Source organism: Phacochoerus africanus, chromosome 15 (genome assembly GCF_016906955.1).
Source record: "Phacochoerus africanus isolate WHEZ1 chromosome 15, ROS_Pafr_v1, whole genome shotgun sequence".
NCBI classification, from domain to species: Eukaryota; Metazoa; Chordata; class Mammalia; order Artiodactyla; family Suidae; genus Phacochoerus; species Phacochoerus africanus.
The window spans coordinates 50,687,189-50,706,544 of NC_062558.1; the positions used below are offsets into that span (position 1 = coordinate 50,687,189).

At 50.6% G+C, this 19,356-nt stretch overlaps 1 protein-coding gene across 1 annotated transcript; it reads left to right on the top strand.

The window, feature by feature from the left end:
* Positions 1-14: 14 nt before the first annotated feature.
* Positions 15-14,969, top strand: SNAP29 (synaptosome associated protein 29). The gene is made up of 5 exons (XM_047761298.1): positions 15-423; positions 7,722-7,918; positions 10,019-10,104; positions 11,547-11,645; positions 14,662-14,969. The coding sequence occupies exons 1-5, from the start codon at positions 187-189 to the stop codon at positions 14,817-14,819; spliced, it is 777 nt and encodes a 258-aa protein (XP_047617254.1). The 5' UTR covers positions 15-186; the 3' UTR covers positions 14,820-14,969.
* Positions 14,970-19,356: the final 4,387 nt, after the last annotated feature.

Consider the following 19,356-nt stretch of genomic DNA (forward strand, 5'->3'; position numbering starts at 1 on the left):
CGACTCCGGAGGCGGGGCCTCTACGCACTGCAGGCGGAAGGAACTCGCGCTGTGCTGGCAGCAAGCGAACCGACGCTTTTCTGGGGCCTTGGCGAGGCAGCCGGCTACCCGCGGTCCCCAGTGCCCCCCACCCCACCTCGGCCGCGCCCCCTTCCTCCGGCCCGCCGCGGGCCAAGCACCGGCGCCATGTCGGCCTACCCCAGAAGCTATAACCCGTTCGATGATGGCGCGGAGGACGAGGGCGCCCGGCCAGCGCCGTGGACTGATGCCCGCAACCTCACGGACGGGCCCGAGTCGCCCGCTGACCGGCAACAGGCCCTGCGGCAGGAGGTGCTGCGCCGGGCCGAGGCCACGGTCGCCAGCACGGGAAGGTCCCTGTCCCTAATGTACGAGTCCGAGAGGATAGGGGTCGCCTCTTCTGAGGTGAGTCCGCGGTCCCCTGTGTTATTGGGGTCGCCCAGTGGGCTGGGAAGGGTCCTAGCGCTTTAGCGGCTGGAAGGTTGGTACGATCTGTCAGCCCGGTAAAGAAAAGTCTAAAGTACTCGAAAGGGGCGGTTTGCCTCCGGCAACCTCGCTGAACTCTTAGTCGCCTAGTTTCTTTTTTTTCTACTTCTAGTACACAGGCAATCTCCATGCCCTGGCCTATCCAGGCGAGTAAAGGTTCTGAACAGCAGACCCGATTAGGGAAGTGGAGAATGTGTTTGTCTTACACGATTTCCTGGGCAGTATCCAGGCTGAATCCTGCCAGAGTGACCTAGCAAGGACTGTGACTGCTAGTGTCTGAAGCATCCGAGGAAATGGGCCTTGAGTTCTTCCCCGAAACTGATGGCTTTTCCACCTCGCCTTGAGGTGTGTTGAGTTCTCCGCCTGGACGACTGCTGAGTGAGCCAGAGCCCAGTAGAGTGGGGAGCCCTTCCCTTCCCTTCCCAATACAAACGAAGGTGTCTGAGACTGACACTGTGTGGTCTGTGGTGATCTGTTGCTCCGTTTCATCTTTGTTAGTTCCTCTTTCCATTCATAGACGATTTCAGAGTTGGACCTTTTTAAAGTTTTAAAAAATTTAGTAGCATCTTACAGCAATATCAGCTAGGAATGATTCATCTTAAGCACTTGTAGCTCTGGAAGCTAAAGCTTTGTCTCACCCCATGGGTCTTTTCATTAACTCTTTTCTCTGCAAAGTTCACTCTGACCTGGTTACTTACAGTCTTGGACAGTTTTGAGGTATATCGCATCATTCTCCCATAGCCACTTGCTTGGCTTATTTCCCTTCCCCACTTCTCCCAGTTACTGGCTCCCTCATTGTCATACCTGCCTGTCTTCAGCCTCATCAAGGAAGTTTAGGGTATGTCTACTGGTTCCTATATTCGAGTCTCAGTGGAAAGTATCGACTTAGATTTGGGAGGAGTGCCTGAGGCCTTAGGGCCCTGAGAGGAGTGGGTCACTTAAGGATCCCCAGCTCAAGGAAGCCAACTAAGAACTGCTTGAAAAGACATATTTGGCAACTGAAAACAAATGAAGTAGGAAATTAAAATGATATACAGTAGAAGATGGTGGCAGAGGTTACACTGGAATTTGGCTATTAAGGCTAAGGTGTAGATAGGAGGAGGAAGAGGAGGGAGAGGGTGTTCCCAGGGAAGAGAGGAGCCATGCAAAGGCACTGGCCAAACACTGCAGCTCCTGGGCTCCTGAGCAGGGACGTGATGGCCTGGAAGCCTTCCAGGGCAAGGGCCTGGAGGAGAAACTTAGGACCTGGTGTGGGCAGAGGGAAGGTCAAGAGCACCAAAAACAGGATGGACTTGTTTCATACTGATTGTGGTAACAAGCCCCCTGCTAACTCCCAAAGTTGGCTTTCTCCTAGCAATGGGGACCAGTGAGAACAAAGGCAGAGTGGCACCTCAGTCTGTGAGGCTTGGCGTGGCCAAGCCAGGTGTTGCTCTGAGAGGTACAGCGTGATCATGACTGGGCTGGTGACAGGCTCTGTCATCACATTGAATTTTTCCTGGTTTGAATCAGTTCTCAATTATCAGAGGCCCTGGGAGGCAGGAATGGTCAGCACCCCTCTCCCCCACCACTCTCCAAATTGACTTTGAATCTCTCTCATCACTCTTTCATTCCCCCCCAACCCCCCATGGAGGGCGCAGGTAAGCTCTGTCTCAGCAGACCCAAGTCATCTGCTAAACTAACCTCTCAACTTAGACAGTCATTGCTTGCCAGACACCCAGCCCTGATGCAGTGCCAAAACAGGACAGTTTTCGGAGTTCCCATCGTGGCTCAGTGGTTAACGAATCCAACCAGGAACCATGAGGTTGCGGGTTCGATCCCTGGCCTTGCTCAGTGCGTTAAGGATTCAGCATTGCCGTGAGCTGTGGTGTAGGTCACAGATGCAGCTCGGATCCCACATTGCTGTGGCTTTGGCATAGGCCAGTGGCTGCAGCTCTGATTGGACTGCTAGCCTGGGAACCTCCATATGCCTTGGGAGCGGCCCTAGAAAAGGCAAAAAGACCAAAAAAAAAGGGACTGTTTTTTTTTCTTTTTTTCTTTTTCAGACACATGAGACATATGGAAGTTCCCAGGCCAGGGACTGAATTTGAACTGCAGCTGCAACTTAAGCCACAGCTTCAGCAACACTGGATCCTTAACCTGCTTGGCCAGGCCAATGATCAAACTCACATCACTTCAGAGACTAGCCAAATTCTTAACCTAACCTACTGTACCACAGCAGGAACTCTAGGACACATTTTATAGAGGGTCAGGAGACTTTACAAATAACTCGGGGAGTTCCTGTCGTGGCTCAGTGGTTAACGAATCTAACATCCATGAGGACGCAGGTTCGATCCCTGGCCTTGCTCAGTGGGTTAAGGATTCCGCATTGCTGTGAGCTGTGATGTAGGCTGCAGACATGGCTTGGATCCTTCATTGACTGTGACTGTGGCCGGCATCTGCAGCTCCAATTTGACCCCTAGCCTGGGAACCTCTGTATGCTGTGCATGCAGCCCTAAAAAACAACAACAGAAAGCATTAGGTTGGGAAGGTCATAATTCAGTCCCAGCTTGGCAGCAATAGGAAAATTACGTAGTCAAGTCACCTCTAGCAAAGGAGAGCTCCCCTTTTTCTGAGAAATCTTAAAGGTTCTTATCTCTCTCGCCTCGGGTTCTGACCCAAAGGACAGAGTCGGGGCAGAGCAGATGGCACCCAGCCATCCTGGTGAGCATAATCCAGGACCACAGAGACACGTAGCCCACCTGTCTCTTGTTTTGTGGGTATGATTTGTTTCTTTTTTTCCACTGAGGTTTAATTTTTGTGAAGCACTAATCCAGACACAGGGTTCAAAATTCAAAACATACAGAGAGTTCCCTGGTGGCTCAGCAGGTTAGGGATCTGGTGTTGTCACTGCAGTGGCTCGGGTCACAGCCGTGGTGCAGGTTTGATCCCTGGCCCAGGGACTTCATGCCAGGGGTACAGCCAAAAAAAAAACCAACCCACAGGCTGTGTGTGAAGGTTCCTCCCACCACCTGCCTGCCAGCAGCAGGTCACTTTCTGTTCCTTCAGTGTCCTTGTGGAGATATTCTATATATAGATGCATACTTACCATCTTTTTCCTTTTTTAAATTCTAACTTAAGCAGAGGCATTCTATGCATTCCTGACCGCACATTGCCTGGTAGGGCTGGAGGCTATTCCGCAGCCTCACATGTCCCTCTCTGTTTCTGTGGCTCTCGTGTTCCCTTGAATGGATGCCTTCTGTTTCTGCAGCCAGCCCCCTAATACTGGGCCTTTCAAGTGTGTGCACCTTTGGGTGAGCCTGTTTGTGTCCTACTTGCACGTGATCTTCGTGCACCCTTTCACCACCCTGCCCGGGGAGACCACCTGTGCAGGGCACCCCTCGTCCCCTCTGGCTGGTGAGGAATTGCCAATGACGTTTGTGGGGTCAGGATCCCAGTTCAGGGAAGACAGCAACAGAGGTTAGACAGCATCTGAGCAGCTGGTACAGTGGCAACACCGAGTCCTTAATCCACTGAGTGAGGCCAGGGATCAAACCCGCGTCCTCATTGATACTGAACCACAATGGGAACTCCTATTAGAAAGTTCTAACATCAGACTTGCTGACTTCTTAGCTGTAATGAGGCACTTTATGAGGCTGTGTTGTTACCATCCAGGGAGGTCAAACATCCCATGCCAGCACTATGGCATCTGGCCATATCTGCTGCTCCTTCCTGAAATATCCACCTGTGGCCACCATGGTATACCTTTGCTGTGCTGTGCCATGGGGGACCTTTACTGTGCTGAGCAGGTCATGTGCAGGAAAAACCAAGGGGCTGTCTGCTCTCCAGCCCTCTGCCTCTGAGAGTGAGAGGTGCCACCTAGAGGTGATGTTTGGAGGTCCCCAAGACCACCCTCAGGTTTAATGATTCCCTAGAAGGGCCTACAGTACTCAGCAGAGCTGTTATACTCACGGTTGTGGGTTTGGTGCAGCGGGTACAGAGTAAAGGGAGTTCCTGCTGTGGTGCAGTGGGTTAGGAACCTGACTGCAGCAGCTTGGGTCACTGCAGGGAGATGCTGGTTTGATCCCTGGCCTGGCAACTTCCATATGCCTCTGGTGCGGCCTTATAAAGGAAGAAAAAAAGAAAGACAAAAAAAAAAAAGGATGCAGAGTAAAGGTTCAAGGGAGAAAGTCTGCTGGGCAGTGCCCAGGAAACCCAGCCTCCAGTTTCCACTCCCCTGGAGTTGCCTGGGCAACATGTACTTCTCCCAGAGGTGATGTGTGACAACCCACAGGCTTTTGTCAGCCAGGAAGCATGGCTCCCTGCTCGGCTGACCACAGTCTCAAGCCCCTCCAAGGCCCCACCATGTGGCCCAGGGCTCCATCATAGGTCCCGTTGCTGGCCCAGGCTGGTCCAAGGACTCAGGGAAGCAAAGTCACTCTTCAGGGTGATCTGAGGGTCAGGAGCCAGATAAGGCGTTGCACAAGTGGTGGGCAGCCCAGGCCTGAAAAATCAGCCTGCACTCGCCACTTGGTATAGCAGCTTCACTGCCTTTGCCCTGGGTGATGCTCAGGGAACCTAAGGCCACCACATGCTGCCACTCCTGCATCCCTGGTGGTATGCTTGCACATAGAGACTAACTCCAGACCAACTTCTGCCTGCTCACTGTTTGACACCCAAGTTTAATCATGAACTCCAGACTAGATGATTGGTGCAGGCACCATCCCCTCAGGCACTCAGGCAGGACCTGGTCAGGGCTCTGAAGGGGGTCAGGGTTCCACACCACCCCCACTGACCCTTCTGCCTGGAATGCTCTCACCCCACCTGGGCCTGTGACTCCTCAGTGCTCAGCTTTCCATTTCTCATGCCATAAGGGAGCCAGTGCTTGTGGGGCCTCCACTGGCAGAGCCAGCCGCATGGGCAGTGCTTCGTTCATTTGCCCGTGAGGCCCAGGGCTCAGTGCAACAGAGACCCACCTGACACCTTGGGCTCTGTCAGCATGGATATCTGTTCCCACCCCCTCAACCCTATAACAAAGCGCCATCAAAGAAGCCTTGAGACACATCCTCCCTCATCTCTCACACACACACCCACCCCACATCTCACTGCCAACCCAGCCTGACCTCCCTGGCTAGCTTTTGTTCCAGTTTAACTTTTTTTTTTTTCTTTTTCAACCACACCCAAGTCATATGGAAGTTCCAGGGCCAGGGATCGAATCCAAGCTGCGGCTGCAACAATACCAGATCCTTAATCCACTGTGCGACAGCAGGAACTCCCTAGAGAAGTCATTTTAATCCTAATTTTTTTAGCTTACCTCGTTCTACAAAAGACCGCCCTCACAATGGACATATTCGAGGCTTCAGGTGTTGGAAGAAGCAGAAAATCCAATAAATTTGTAGCTCCTTTTTCCCCCTGAAAATTCACCCTTGCAAAATTTGTTTAGCATATTGAAGGACACAGTCCCAAAATCCTTTTTCCTTTTACTCAAAAAAGCCTGATGGTTTCTTCAGACATATCTCATGAGCTGGTGAAAAACATTTAAATATTCAAGGCTGTAAATCCCAGCAGTTTTAAATTTATTTCCAACCAGATTTAAGTAGAATTTAATAGTAAATTCAATCATTGTTTTCATTTATTGCCTATGTGTGTGTGTGTGTGTGTGTGTGTGTGTGTGTGTGTGTGTGTTTATTTATTTATTTATTTATTTATTTTTGTCTTTTCTAGGGCCGCTCCCACGGCATATGGAGGTTCCCAGGCTAGGGGTCCAATCAGAGCTGTAGACACCAGCCTACACCACAGCCACAGCAACTCGGGATCCCAGCCGCATCTGCAGCCTACACCACAGCTCACAGCAACACCGGATCCTTAACCCTCTGAACAAGGCCAGGGATCGAACCCACAACCTCATGGTTCCTAGTTGGATTTGCTAACCACTGTGCCACGACGGGAACTCCTATACATTATATTTTTAAAACTCATCCACTAAACATTCAGGACTAAAGTTATATTTTGGGTCCCTAAGTTCCCTAAGAGCTTCCATTGACATCTTTATCTCAAAAATGGGCTCCAACAAACCCATTGCCTATAATTTTGTTTTTAATCCTTCAAATTCCTAGGCTATGTGTGTAAAATTGCTCCTGACTTTGATATGGGGAGTTGGGAGAGCGCATCTAAGGATTGTTTGCATTATTAACGTAACTGAGAGCCACAGGGAAGCGGCCGAGGTCAGGGGCTGCCTCCTGAGGTTGAGGATCCGAGCTCAGGAGTCTTATGGTGGAGAGGCAGACCATGGGGTGACCAGGCTGAATGGAGTTTGCCCCAGATTTTAAAAGTATGAGCCCTGGAGTCCCCTTGTGGTACAGCAAGTTAAGGGCCCAGCATTGTCATTACTGTGGCCCAGGTTGCTGCTTTGACCCAGGTTCAATCCCTGGCCTGGGAACTTACACATGCCACAGGTGTGGTCAGAAAAAAAGCATGAGCATTGGTATGGTGCTGAGTTCACATCCACAGCCAGAAGTCTCAACTCTCAAGGGATCAGGCCAGGCTGGCCCCAGGGCCACAGAGTCCTCCAGCGTCTGTTGGGCAGGGGCAGGCTTGCAGGAGCAGCTGCTCTGAGGGGTCCTGTAGGCAACAGCCAGCAGGGCCCAAGGAGGCAGTCCAGGGATGAAAGAGGACTTCTTCACAGCAGGTGTTCCGGGAAGGCTTCTCAGAGGAAGTGTCCTCTGAGCAGAGACTGGATCAAATGAGGAAGGAACAGAGCCATGAGGAGCATTAAACACAGAGCAAGGAGGATGTGCAAAGGTCCTGTGTCAGGGTTGCCCTTGTTAGAGGTTTAAAAGCTGAAACTGGATGGGCTGGAATCAGACACTAACAGGGCCAGAAAGGACAACAGAACAAAGTTTCTGAAATAGACACGAGCAGGGCCAGAGGCCCAGGTGGCCCAGCGGCACTGCTGTATCTGAGAAGGAACATCCAGGAACTACAGCCCAAGTCAAAGTCCCCAGGGTCCCCAGGACTGGGAGAGGAGGGGGCTAGAGAGGATCTGCTGCCAGGCCCTGCACCTGGACCCCCCATGGGCCAGGCCAGGGGGACAGGAACCCCAGAGCAAGTAAGAGCAAGCAGTGGTGAGGCGGGAGGGAGAGACAGGGAAGGTGCACATGGGTGACCTCGTCATTCCCTCGTGCTGGCCAAGCTGCCCTGTGTCTCTGTCATGCCATCGCTCTCCCCTGCCCCCACGATAGGAGCTTGTCCGTCAGCGCGGGGCCTTGGAGCGCACAGAGAAGATGGTAGACAAAATGGAGCAGGACCTGAAGACCAGCCAGAAGCACATCAACAGCATCAAGAGTGTGTTTGGAGGGCTCGTCAACTACTTCAAGTCTAAACCTGTGGAGACCTTGCCTACACAGAACGGCACCCTTGCCCCCGAGCCCAGCAGCAGGTGGGTGGCTGCTCAGCCTGCTATGTGAGGTAACAGAAGGTGGGCCTTCATGCAGGGCCAGGGGGCTGAGACTCAGGCCACTTCTTGGGCTTTAAGGGACCCGGTAACCCTGAGAGTCACTCACTGGGAGGAATCGGTCCTCAAATACTTGGAAATAAGAAACCTTCTCCACTGCTCCTTATTACATTGATGTCATCGCTGTCCAGTCTACAAAGGTTCCACAGATTTCTGCCCCAGTGATTGAGACTGGTAATTTGAAAGAGAGAGTTCAGCTTGGCTCACCTCACAGAATTTTTGCCTTAAAAACTCTACCTCCAGCTTTTCAATGCCTAACCCATTTTGCCCCTTGGTTATTATTTTTGAATTAGACATTATTTTCCCCAAATGTCTTCACTAGAGATCTAATAAAGTCATACTGCAATTTTGATGGGCATGTAAATGTTAAGTGTTCAGAGATAAGAGAAATAAGTTTCTGGGAGTTCCCTAGTGGCTCAGCACGTTAAGTATCCAGTGTTGTCACTGCTGTGGTGTGTGTGGAGTTGATCCCTGGCCCAGGAACTTTTACGTGCCATGGGTGTGGCCAAAAGAAAGAAGAGAGGGGGGTTCCCGTCTTGGCACAGCGGAAACAAATCCGACTGGGAATCATGAGGTCGCAGATTCAATCCCTGGCCTCGCTTAGTAGGTTAAGGATCCGGTGTTGCTGTGAGCTGTGGTATAGGTTGCAGACGTGGCTCAGATCTGGCATGTCTGTGGCTGTAACTGGCAGCTGTAGCTCTGATTGGACCCCTAGCCTGGAAACCTCCATATGCTGTGGGTGTGGGCCTAAAAAGCCAAAAAAAAAAAAAAAAAGAAGAAATGTTTTCCTACTAAAACAAATGACTGCTAGTCATATCCTAGACCACTGTCTGTTTTTTATTATAAAAATGATATTGCTGAATTACAGAAAATCTCCACCTTACCTACCATCACACAGAAACTTAAAATTTAGTTTTTTCCTGGGGTTCCCATTGTGGCTCAGTAGTAACGAACCCAAGTAGTATCCATGAGGTTGTAGGTTTGATCCCTGGCCTCGCTTGGTGGGTTAAGGATCCAGTGTTACTGTGACCTGTGGTGTAGGTCACAGATGCAGCTGCAATTCAACCTCTGGCCTAGGAACTTCCATACACTGTGGGAGCAACCCTAGAAAGACAAAAAGAGTTTAGTTTTTCCCCCTTTTTGACGTTTTCATAATCAGAGTATTCATTTGGTTTTGTAGCTTCTTACACTTAATTAACCCAGAAAAAATATATAATGTTATACAGGTTTTGTAACTGTCCCTCTCTCTCTGTCTCCCCTTTAATTCTGAAACACAAAGAGGTTTGTTGTTTTTTTCTAATGCGTAGATGATGTACGGTAAAGCACATACACATCTTTAGTGGAGAGCTTACAACTCTTTACCTGTGCGTACTCCTTTGTGACCACCACCCAGATCAGGACATAGGGCGGAAATTAGGGAGGGTGTGGGCTTAAAGTGCAAGCAATGCCAGTGCTCCAACACGCTGGTGCCCAGCTTGAGCAAGGCACCATGGTCCATGTTCTCTTCCAGGCCACTGGCCTATGGCAGCAAAAAGCACGCCCTGTGCTCGGGTGCCTGCAAGGCCATCATGGGGCCTGTGCCCACCCACCTGGCTCAGGCAGGGCCAGTGGGGCTCCAGGGCAGGCAGGTGAAAGTGGAGGCCTTTTTTTTTTTTTTTTCCTGGTTTTTTTAGAGCCACCCCTGTAGCATATGGAGGTTCCCAGACTAGGGGTTGAATCAGAGCTGTAGCTGCTGGCCTGTACCACAGCCACAGCAACATGGGATCCAAGCCATGTTTTCGACTTACACCACAGCTCATGGCAACGCTGGATCCTTAACCCACTGAGCAAGGCCAGGGATCAAACTTGCATCCTCATGGATACTAGTCAGATTCGTTTCTGCTGAGCCATGAAAGGAACTCCTTTTTTTTTTTTCTGGAGGAGGCATTTGATTTTCTCACACAGGCACCCCAGGAAAAGACTATGCTGGCAGAGGTGGTGTTCCCTTCTAAAAGATTTCTTTTTTTTCTTGACTCTTATCCAAAGATTGAAAGAAGCCATAAGTATAAGCAAAGACCAGGAGGCACGGTTCCAGGCCAGCCACCCAAACCTCAGGAGGCTGAATGACTCAGGTCAGTGGGCCTGCTTTCCTACCTACACTTGGGTTGGATGGAGGGAGCGCCTGCTGGGTGAGGGAGGCGGAGAGGAGAAAGTGGGAGCCTGCACTGCAGCTCTGAGCTGAGTGTGAAAGGCTGCTTGCCTGGGGCTCACTGGGCTGGCCTCTGGGCTTGCAGGGAAACCCCTGTGGTAAGTGGAGTCATAGCCCCTAAAACATCCATACCCCAGCCCCAGGCCCTGGGAACATCAGGTCATGTAGCAAAGGGGATTGTGGGTACAAAGGGAGCACAGTTGCCCAACTTGAGGTGAAAAGATGATCCTGGGTTTTCCAGGTGGACCCCGTAAAACCACAAAGCTGCCCTGCACATGCGAAGGAGGCAGTGAAGAGGGAGGTTGGAAGGTGAAGGCAGGGCCCTTGGCTGAGGCGTGGCCTCCAGGAGCCATAGGAGGTGGGGGCGGAGCCAGAGGCCAGCCCAGTGAGCCCCAGGTTGCAGCTCTGGCCTCCAGAACTGAAGGTGGTCTATGGGGGTTTGCTGTGGTGGCCCTCAAGCCCGGGCAGATGGGAGTGCAGGGTAGAATCTGTTTTGTGTCAGGTCATCCTGTCAGTATCAAATGACAAGCCCAGAACCAGCCATTATCTGGAAAGGAGTGGAGGCATCCTGGGGGCTTCTTTGGACCCCTAGAGAGCCAGGCCCCCTGCCATGTGATTGACACAGCTGAGGGGAGGCCTGGTGGAGGAGGCATTGGAGAGAGACAGAGCTATCTGGAAAGGCCAAAGCCACAGAGGAAGTGAGAGAACTAAAGTGCATAACACAGCCAGCTCGTTGTCCCCAAGGGAGTGGAGTAGAGCCCTGCCCCGAAAGACAATTTTAAGGAACTAAAAGGAGTTTCATTTGTAGGGTGTGTATTAGCTTAAGAGAATTGGTGAAGCAAAAAAAACCAAAACAACAACAACAACAACAACAAAAACAGGCTTGTGTAAGTCGTGCTGGGGGGAAATACAGCAAATCTAGAAAGAGATATTCCCCAGAAGATGTGAACTGGCCTGACAGGGCTTTCTTGTGTGAACTCAGGAGCTGAAGGTCAGGAGAATTCTTGGGGCAAATGTGCATCATCTGACATTCCTTTTTCCTGAGCCGTGAGGTTTTGCCTGATGCAACACCACTGCTATGTCATTACATGTGTCAATCTGTCTCTTTTCCTGTGTGCCAGGGGCTGACCAGGCCCTCCAGCGGTTGGAGGTCTTTGATCTCCGAAGGGTAGGCCCCCAGGAAGCATCTCTCCCTTCCCCACAAGTCTGCCAGGGCTCCTTCCCCCCCCACTCCCACAGCCATCGCTCTGGCCTTAGAACTGACCATTATAGTCCTTCCACCTGTTTCCCAGACTAAGATTTTGTAAAGCAGCATTTCAAGGGATGTCAGTTAACCCATCTCCTGGTGTCTTCTTGTGAATCCAGACTGCATCCCTGGAGGGGCCGGATCTGCTGTGACCTCTGAGGCGTATCCAAAGAACCCTCACCTCCAAGCCTATCATCAGAAAATTGACAGCAATCTGGGTAAGACGGGGCACCACCGCGTTCAAGGTTCACCTGCCCGGGGCAGCGCATGCCCAGCCCACTGGTGTCTGCCTCTGTCTCCCCTCTCAGCAAATCCAAGAGTCATGACCACTCCCCCCTGATCTCTGGAGCCTGTCCACTTGTCTTTGTCTCCACCTCTCCTCTGTCTGCTTGTCTCCGTATCTACCTCTCGTCTGTCCACTTGTTTCCATCCCCACCTCTCATCTGCCTGCTTGCTTCAGTTCCCTGGACTCTGCCCTAGAGCCCAGGTGGAAGAGATGTCTGCGGATCTGGCCACTCCAACATGGGACGCTGGCGAGTCCACCAACCCCTAAACAAAATTTCCCCACCAGGAAAGGGTGTCATTGGTGCCTGATGGGGAAATATCAGGGGGTGGAATTCAGGAATTGGGGGAGGGAGGCAGGAAGAAGGCTAAGTAGAGCCCACTGGGGGTGTGCAGGGAGTCCTCAAACCTGCAGCACTGGCCAGCACACAGTGGCCCAAAGGAGGGCTAGGTGGACCTCAGGGACCCCGGGACAGCTGTCCACAGTCTCTGCTAGCGAGGCCACGCCACTACCCTGGGCACAATTCCTCTCCCTCCTGGCACACCCATCTTTCTCAGGGACCCTTGCCACATGGCCCTGCTGGTCAGGCTTTTCACCCCGGCACAGCCTCTTGCCTGTCCCAGCTGCTGGATCCTGGGGTAACCCATGGAGCTCGAGGCACAGGCTTCAGTCAAGCATAGAACTAAAGGCACAGGCTTTAGGAAGCATAGAACTGAAGACTACCTTTTTTGAAAAAAACCTGATTCTAGAGTTTCTGTTGTGGCTCAGTGGTAACAAACCCAGCTAGTATCCATGAGGATGGCGGTTCGATACTTGGCCTCACTTAATGGGTTAAGGATCCGGTGTTGCCGTGAGCTGCCGTGTAGTCTGCAGATTCTGCTTGGATCCAGCATTGCTGTGACTGTGGCATAGGCCAACAGCTGCAGCTCCAATTCAGCCCCTAGCCTGGGAACCTCCATGTATCACAGGTGTGGCCCTAAAAAAAATTTTTTTTGTCCTTTTAGGGCCACACATATGGCAGTCCCCAGGCTAGGGGTCCAATCGGAGCTACAGCTGCCAGCCTACACCACAGCTCAGGGCAATGCCGGATCCTTAACCCACTGAGCAAGGCCAGGGATCAAACCGCCATCCTCATGGATACTAGTTGGGTTTGTTAGCTGCTGAGCCACAATGGGAACGCCTAAAAATTTTTTTTAATTAATTTAAAAACCTGATTCTGCTTAGATTCGTAAAGCCACTGCTAGGGATTCATGTATTTTAACTCTTTAAAAAAAAAAAAAAAACACACACACACACACAATGTGCATAAATTCCTGGCCAGGGATTGAACCCAAACCACAGCAGTGACAATACCAGATCCTTAACCCACTGAGCCACCAGGGAACCCCATGCTTAGCTGTCTTTATGTTACTGTGCTGTGGAAGCCCTTCAAATACTCTGAGGCTGACCACGTCCTTACAGGCATTGTTCCTTATGGACGTTTTGTTGAACTTGAACTTAAGCAGTTATCACCTGACAGTTGAACTTAAGCAGTTGTCAGAAGAACCTTTGGGAGTTCCTATCGTGGCTCAGCAGTTAATGAACCCAATTAGCATCCATAAGGACTTGGGTTCGATCCCTGGCCTCACTCAGTGGGTTAATGATCTGGGGTTGTCGTGAGCTGTGGTGTAGGTTGCAGATGCGGCTCAGATCCCGAGTTGCTATGGCTGTGACTGTGGCTGGCGGCTACAGCTCCAATTGGACCCCTAGCTGGGAAACCTCTATAATGCCATGGGTGCAGCCCTAAAAAGACAAAAAGACCAAGAAAAAAAAAAAAGAACCTTTGCCAAAAGTAGTGCACTCCAGGAGTTCCTGTTGTGGCTCAGTGGTTAACGAATTACTAGGAACCATGAGGTTGTAGGTTCAATCCCTGGCCTCACTCAGTGGGTTAAGGATCCAGTGTTGCTGTGAGCTGTGGTGTAGGTCACAGATGCAGTTCGGATCCCGAGTTGCTGTGGCTGTGGCATAGGCCAGCAGCTACAGCTCCAATTAGACCCCTAGCCTGGGAACCTCCATATGCCTTGGGAGCGGCCCTAGAAAAGGCAAAAAGACCAAAAAAAAAAAAAAAGTGCACTCCAGTTACCTGGGGCTTGGCCCAGATATCAGAGCACCTTTTGTACTTAATGCCTCTTGCCTAGGGACCCTGGGCTGCAGGGCCTATGCACCCAGGTTATGCAGAGGCCACCGCCTCCCCAACTACCAAGTAGATAAAGGAGGTGGTCCAGCCCAGCCCTGGGAAATGCAAGCTAGCTGTCATACCCGGGAACATCTGTTCACGGATCTGGGAGTGGCAGCAATGCACGTGTGAATGTGGGAAAGCATGAGTTTTCATACATAGGTAAAGGGACCTCACAGAACCTGGGTCCAGTGGGAACATCTGTCATTCATGAGTCTTCTGGTAAAGCACCCCAGTGGCAGGACAGGGTCAGAGCCCCCATTTCTCCTGCCACTTGCAGAATAGACTGGGGAACCTGGGGCCAGAGCAGGCTTGTGCTTGGGCTCCTGTCGGACAGAGAGAGCTTCAGTTCCGTCTCAGATGCGTTTCCAAACAGGGGTCCTCGGGTTTGCCACTCTGGACCTGCGCCTGATCCACCATTCAGGAGCTGGAGATGGGAGGTTCAAAGGCAGCTGAAAATTGTGCAGATCTGTATGAACTTTTAGACGCTGGGAGGACAAACACCATTGTGCTGAGTGGCCATCTTGAGTGGGCGGCAGGGATAGGCAGCTTTTGAGTTGAGCACTTACTACTTTCTTTTCACTGGCACCTGTTTTGAAAGATGATCAAAGCCCTGGCATCCAGCGCATCTTAGAAGGAAGAAGACTGGGTGTGCTGGGCCCCTGCGGGAGCATCTGGAGAGGTGGGCTGGGGCCAGGACTCTCTGCTTAGGCTGCCTGTGCTCTCCTCTGTACAGATGAGCTGTCCATGGGCCTGGGCCGTCTGAAGGACATTGCCCTGGGGATGCAGACGGAGATCGAGGAGCAGGATGACATTCTTGACCGCCTCACAACCAAAGTGGACAAGCTGGATATCAACATAAAAAGCACGGAGAAAAAAGTGCGCCAACTTTGAAGACAAAGGATTTCCATTCCATAGTGATGAAAAGATTTGAAAGGTCTTTTAAACTCCCTGGAAACTTCGCTCATTACTTTTGAATGTGATTTAACATGTGTTTGCAAACATTGTCACCGGGGTTCTCAAGAGATTTTGTCGTAAGAGGAAGTGTGCACCCCTTTTCTCAGAGCTGACACTGTCCCAGTTCCCTAAGCTGAATGTGGAGAGGTAGTCTGAGCGAGTAGCCTGGCTGGACACCTGGGTCTGACCTCTTGCTGGAGTGAGGGGAGGAGCCGAGTTATCTGGACAGATGTGGGCCAAGCGGCAGCCTGGAGCCCCCTGGAGCCGCCAGCCTGTTTCCGTCTGTGGTGCCCTCATCCCAGACTTTCCTGAGTCAGCACTGGCCATGTGACCCATTGTTGGGAGTGGGGGGGTCCTCCCTCCCCACACCCTGTTTTCAGTCTCCACCCCCAACCCCTGCTAAGCATATTGTGACTTCCTGAGCCCCAGGAGAAAGCTCAGCGTCAGGTTCAGGATGGATGTGTGGACAGGTGTCACCTTTTCCCTTCCTGGCTTCTGCCCTCCCTCAGCAGATGTTTTATACAAGCAGGAAGGCTTCAGACCAGCCCTTCTTACTGTCATGCCTGAAAATATGTAGGCAACTGGGGGAGCCCTGGAGGGCTGACTATCTATCCTCGGGGTCACCCAGGCCAGGCCTCAGGTCAGCCAGGGTCATTTGGTGCCTGGAGTCTCCTGTCCTGTCTGGAGTCCCACCTGCTCTTCCTGCACTACTGGCAGCATGCCATGACTCCTCACTTGGTCTGTGCCACCCAGTTTTAGGCCGAGAGCTCCACAAACGAGGCCGACTTTGCATAGAAAGATTTGGCCTTTTTTTTTTTTTTTTTTTTGGCACACCCACAGCATACAGAAGTTCCCAGGCCAGGGATCAAACTCACACCACAGAACTGACAACACCAATCCTTAACCTGCTGACCCACCAGGGAACTTCAAGATTATTTGTTTTTTTTAATTAGCCCTTTTTCTTTCTTTTGTCTTTTTGGGGCTGCATATGGAGGTTCCCAGGCTAGGGGTCCAATCAGAGCTATAGCTGCTGGCCTACACCACAGCTACAGCAACATTGGATCTGAGGTATGTCTTCGACCTACACCACAGCTCATGGCAACACCAGATCCTTAAGCCACTGAGCGAGGCCAGGGATTGAACATGAATCTTCATAGATGCTAGTCGGGTTCATTAACCGCTAAGCCACGATGGGAACTCCAAAAAGCCCATTTTTAACTGGCCCAGCTTGCTCTCTTTTCATTTTACAAAAAAAGAAAAAGAAATTAAAAACACTACTTTAAATTTATCTCTGTACCTACATTGAATTTCTTTGTGTTGGTACCTCCAACAAAATAATTGAAGCCATGAGGCCCTAGTCTTTTCTCTCTCTCTTTTTTTTTTTGCCCACACCATACCATGTAGAAGTTTGAACCCGTGCCATAGTGGCAACCCCAGCTGCTACAGTGACAGTGCTGGATCTCTAACCTACTGTACCACAAGGGCGCTCCTTACAAGGTGCTAGTCTTTAAAAGCAAATTAATTAGTGAAAGGGCCTGATTTTTTTTTTCTTTTCTTGGCCACACCCACAGCCAGGGATCAAATTCAAGTCACAGCTAAGACATGTGCCACAACTGTGGCAATACCAGATCCTTAACCCACTGTGCCAGGCCAGGGATTGAACCCTCACCACCACAGAGACAATGCCAGATTCTTAACCCACTGTGCCATATCAGGGACCTCAAAAGGGCCTGTTTTTGTTTTTGTTTTTTTTGTCTTTTTAGGGCCCCACTCAACGCATATGGAGATTCCCAGGCCAGGGTCAAACTGGAGCTGTGGCTGCTGGCCTACACCACAGCCACAGCCACACCAGATCCGAGCTGTGTCTATGACCTACACCCTAGCTCACAATGCCAGATCTTTAACCACCACGTGAAGCCAGGGATCGAACCTGCATCCTCATGAATATTAGTCAGATTCGTTTCCACCGAGCCATGATGGGGGCTCCCCAAAAGGGCCTGATTTTAATAGGAAAAAATAGGTTGGAAACTCTAAAATCTCAGTGCCTTTCCACTTGAAACCTATCACCAGTCCTGCGGCCTTCACCACCCTGGTTCATAGCATGTGAACCGGGTCCCTGACAGTGAAGGAGAATCTTGAAAGGGCTGCAGAGACGTGTTATTGTTTATGTAGCAATTCAGATATAAAAGTTCATCCTATAATGCATAACCTTGGAGGAACAACAGCAGCCCAGTGGGTGACCAGAGAGCTCTCTGTCTTGTGGCAGCCACCCCAGGTATCCGATCCTCATCACTGGATATGATCCTTCTTCCAGGACGTGAGGATATGGTAGAGGGTCTTCAGAGTCCACACCTGCCCATCATGATGATTCTCTTGGTAACTGGGAAAAGGAAGAATTTTAAATGTATTCCCAGCCCACGCCCAGGGCTTTCAGTAAAAAGGCTGCCCCGAAGTGTGATATCAGGAGGTGGGTGATGTGTCATCCATTTTCCTCCTGGACATCTTCCTCCGCTTATGTCATGATAACTGTCTCTGCTCAGCACCATCAGGCAGAAACTGATGGGTCTCCATGGAGATTACTCAACATACCTCAGACCTGGGCTTATTTTTTCAAGTAAATACACATAAAGGCTACTGTCAGTTGGTCTCTTCAGCCTTCCTTTCTCATAATAGGATTAGTGATTTCTGACTTGAAGCAGAGTAGCACCTTATTTTATGTCTCTCTCTTTTTTTTTTTGGCTGTTCCCATGGCATGTGGAAGTTCCTGGACCAGGGACTGAACCCATGCCACTGCAGTGACAACACCAGATCCTTAACCCACTCACTTTTCTAGAAATATCTTCCTTGGACATAATGGGAGGGCCACCATAGTCTCTCTTTCTCTCTCTTTTTTTTTTTTTTTTTTTTTTTGCTTTTTAGGGCTGCACTTGTGGCAAATGGAGGTCCCTAGGCTAGGACTCAAATCGGAGCTACAGCTGCCAGCCTACACCACAGCCATAGTCATGCAGGATCCGAGCCGTGTCTGCAACCTACACCATAGTTCACGGCAATGCCAGATCCTTAACCCACTGAGCAAGGCCAGGGATCAAACCCACAACCTCATGGTTCCTAGTTGGATTTGTTTCCACTGTGCTACAACGGGAACTCCCTCTGTCCTGTTCTTATTCACACCTCTTATTCTAGGGCCTGGGCTGAGGGCCTTTGAGAGCCTCAAGCCAGGCAGCAGCTCTCTGCTGGGCCCTCACCCAGCTTCCAGCCCCACAGAGGGCCGGTGGCATTGCACAGAAAAGCTGCTCACGTTTGCAGAGAACACAGAAAGGCCTGAGGAGCCTCCATATCTGCTTGTCGTGACTGTGACCAGAAGAGAACTGCCCTCTAGATACACGTCTCGGAGACTCGGAGGTGCCTGCTGGGGTTGGTTGCAGGCTGGGCTCTCAATGAGACAAGACCAACTTGTCCATCCAGATCCGCATGTCCGAAGTCAAAACTGGAAACAAACTGTGCCTTCCAGAAAGGGGCTTTTCTAACTTGAGGTCCATTATATGTGAAGTGTGCTACTAACTTATAAATAAGTACATTCCCCATTGGAGGAAACTCTACCCATCCAGTGATTTGTAGCAGCGGCAGATTGCCTCATGAGTGTCTTTTTTGCATTCTGTAGGAAAGGAGATCTGAATTTAACTCAGGTGGCAGAAAAGAAAAGAAGTGCATTTTCATTTCTCTCTCTAACTTGTTTTTGTGAATATGTGATTTTGAGTGTACACTACACCAATTAGTAAAAATCTTACACTTTGCCTACATAGGCCTTTTCTGTAGGATGTTTAGTCACCAGTATCATAAAGCATCTTCGGCTCTGATGGTTGAAGTGTCTCGTGAACAGAATGATGAGCCAGTCATTAAAAGTGCACATGGGAGGGGCTCCCTGCTCAGAGGCTGTGTCAGAACAGCTCTTATGCTTCCTGCCTTCACCTCAGCAAATGATCATATTCCTTAAAATAAAGTGTGACTTTTTAAGTCAATTGTGCCCCCCCCCCCCCGCCCCGTGCTGAGTCTTCTTGTATTTGGTCCTCACTGCCACCTGGCACCCTATGAACAAGAGTCCTTCCTGGAGGCCCGTCACATCATCTGTGTCCTGCCTCCTGCCCATCTGCAGCACCGTCTGGGTCAGGGATCCACACGCTCACTGTCAAGGGCCAGAGACCTGATATTTTAGGCTTACCAGCCAAACAGTAGCATTTTCACCTTGACATCCCTGTGTCCACATTTCCCCTTTTTTAGAAAGGACACCAGTCATACTGGATGAGGGCCCCCTCTCCTAACTCCCTGACCTCTCTTTAACTTAATTCCCTCTGTAAAGTGGGAGTTAGGATTCCGCATTAATTAATTAATTTATTTCTTTGTTTTGTTTTTTTAGGGTCACATCCACGGCATATGGAGGTTCCCAAGCTATGGGTCTAATTGGAGCTACAGCTGC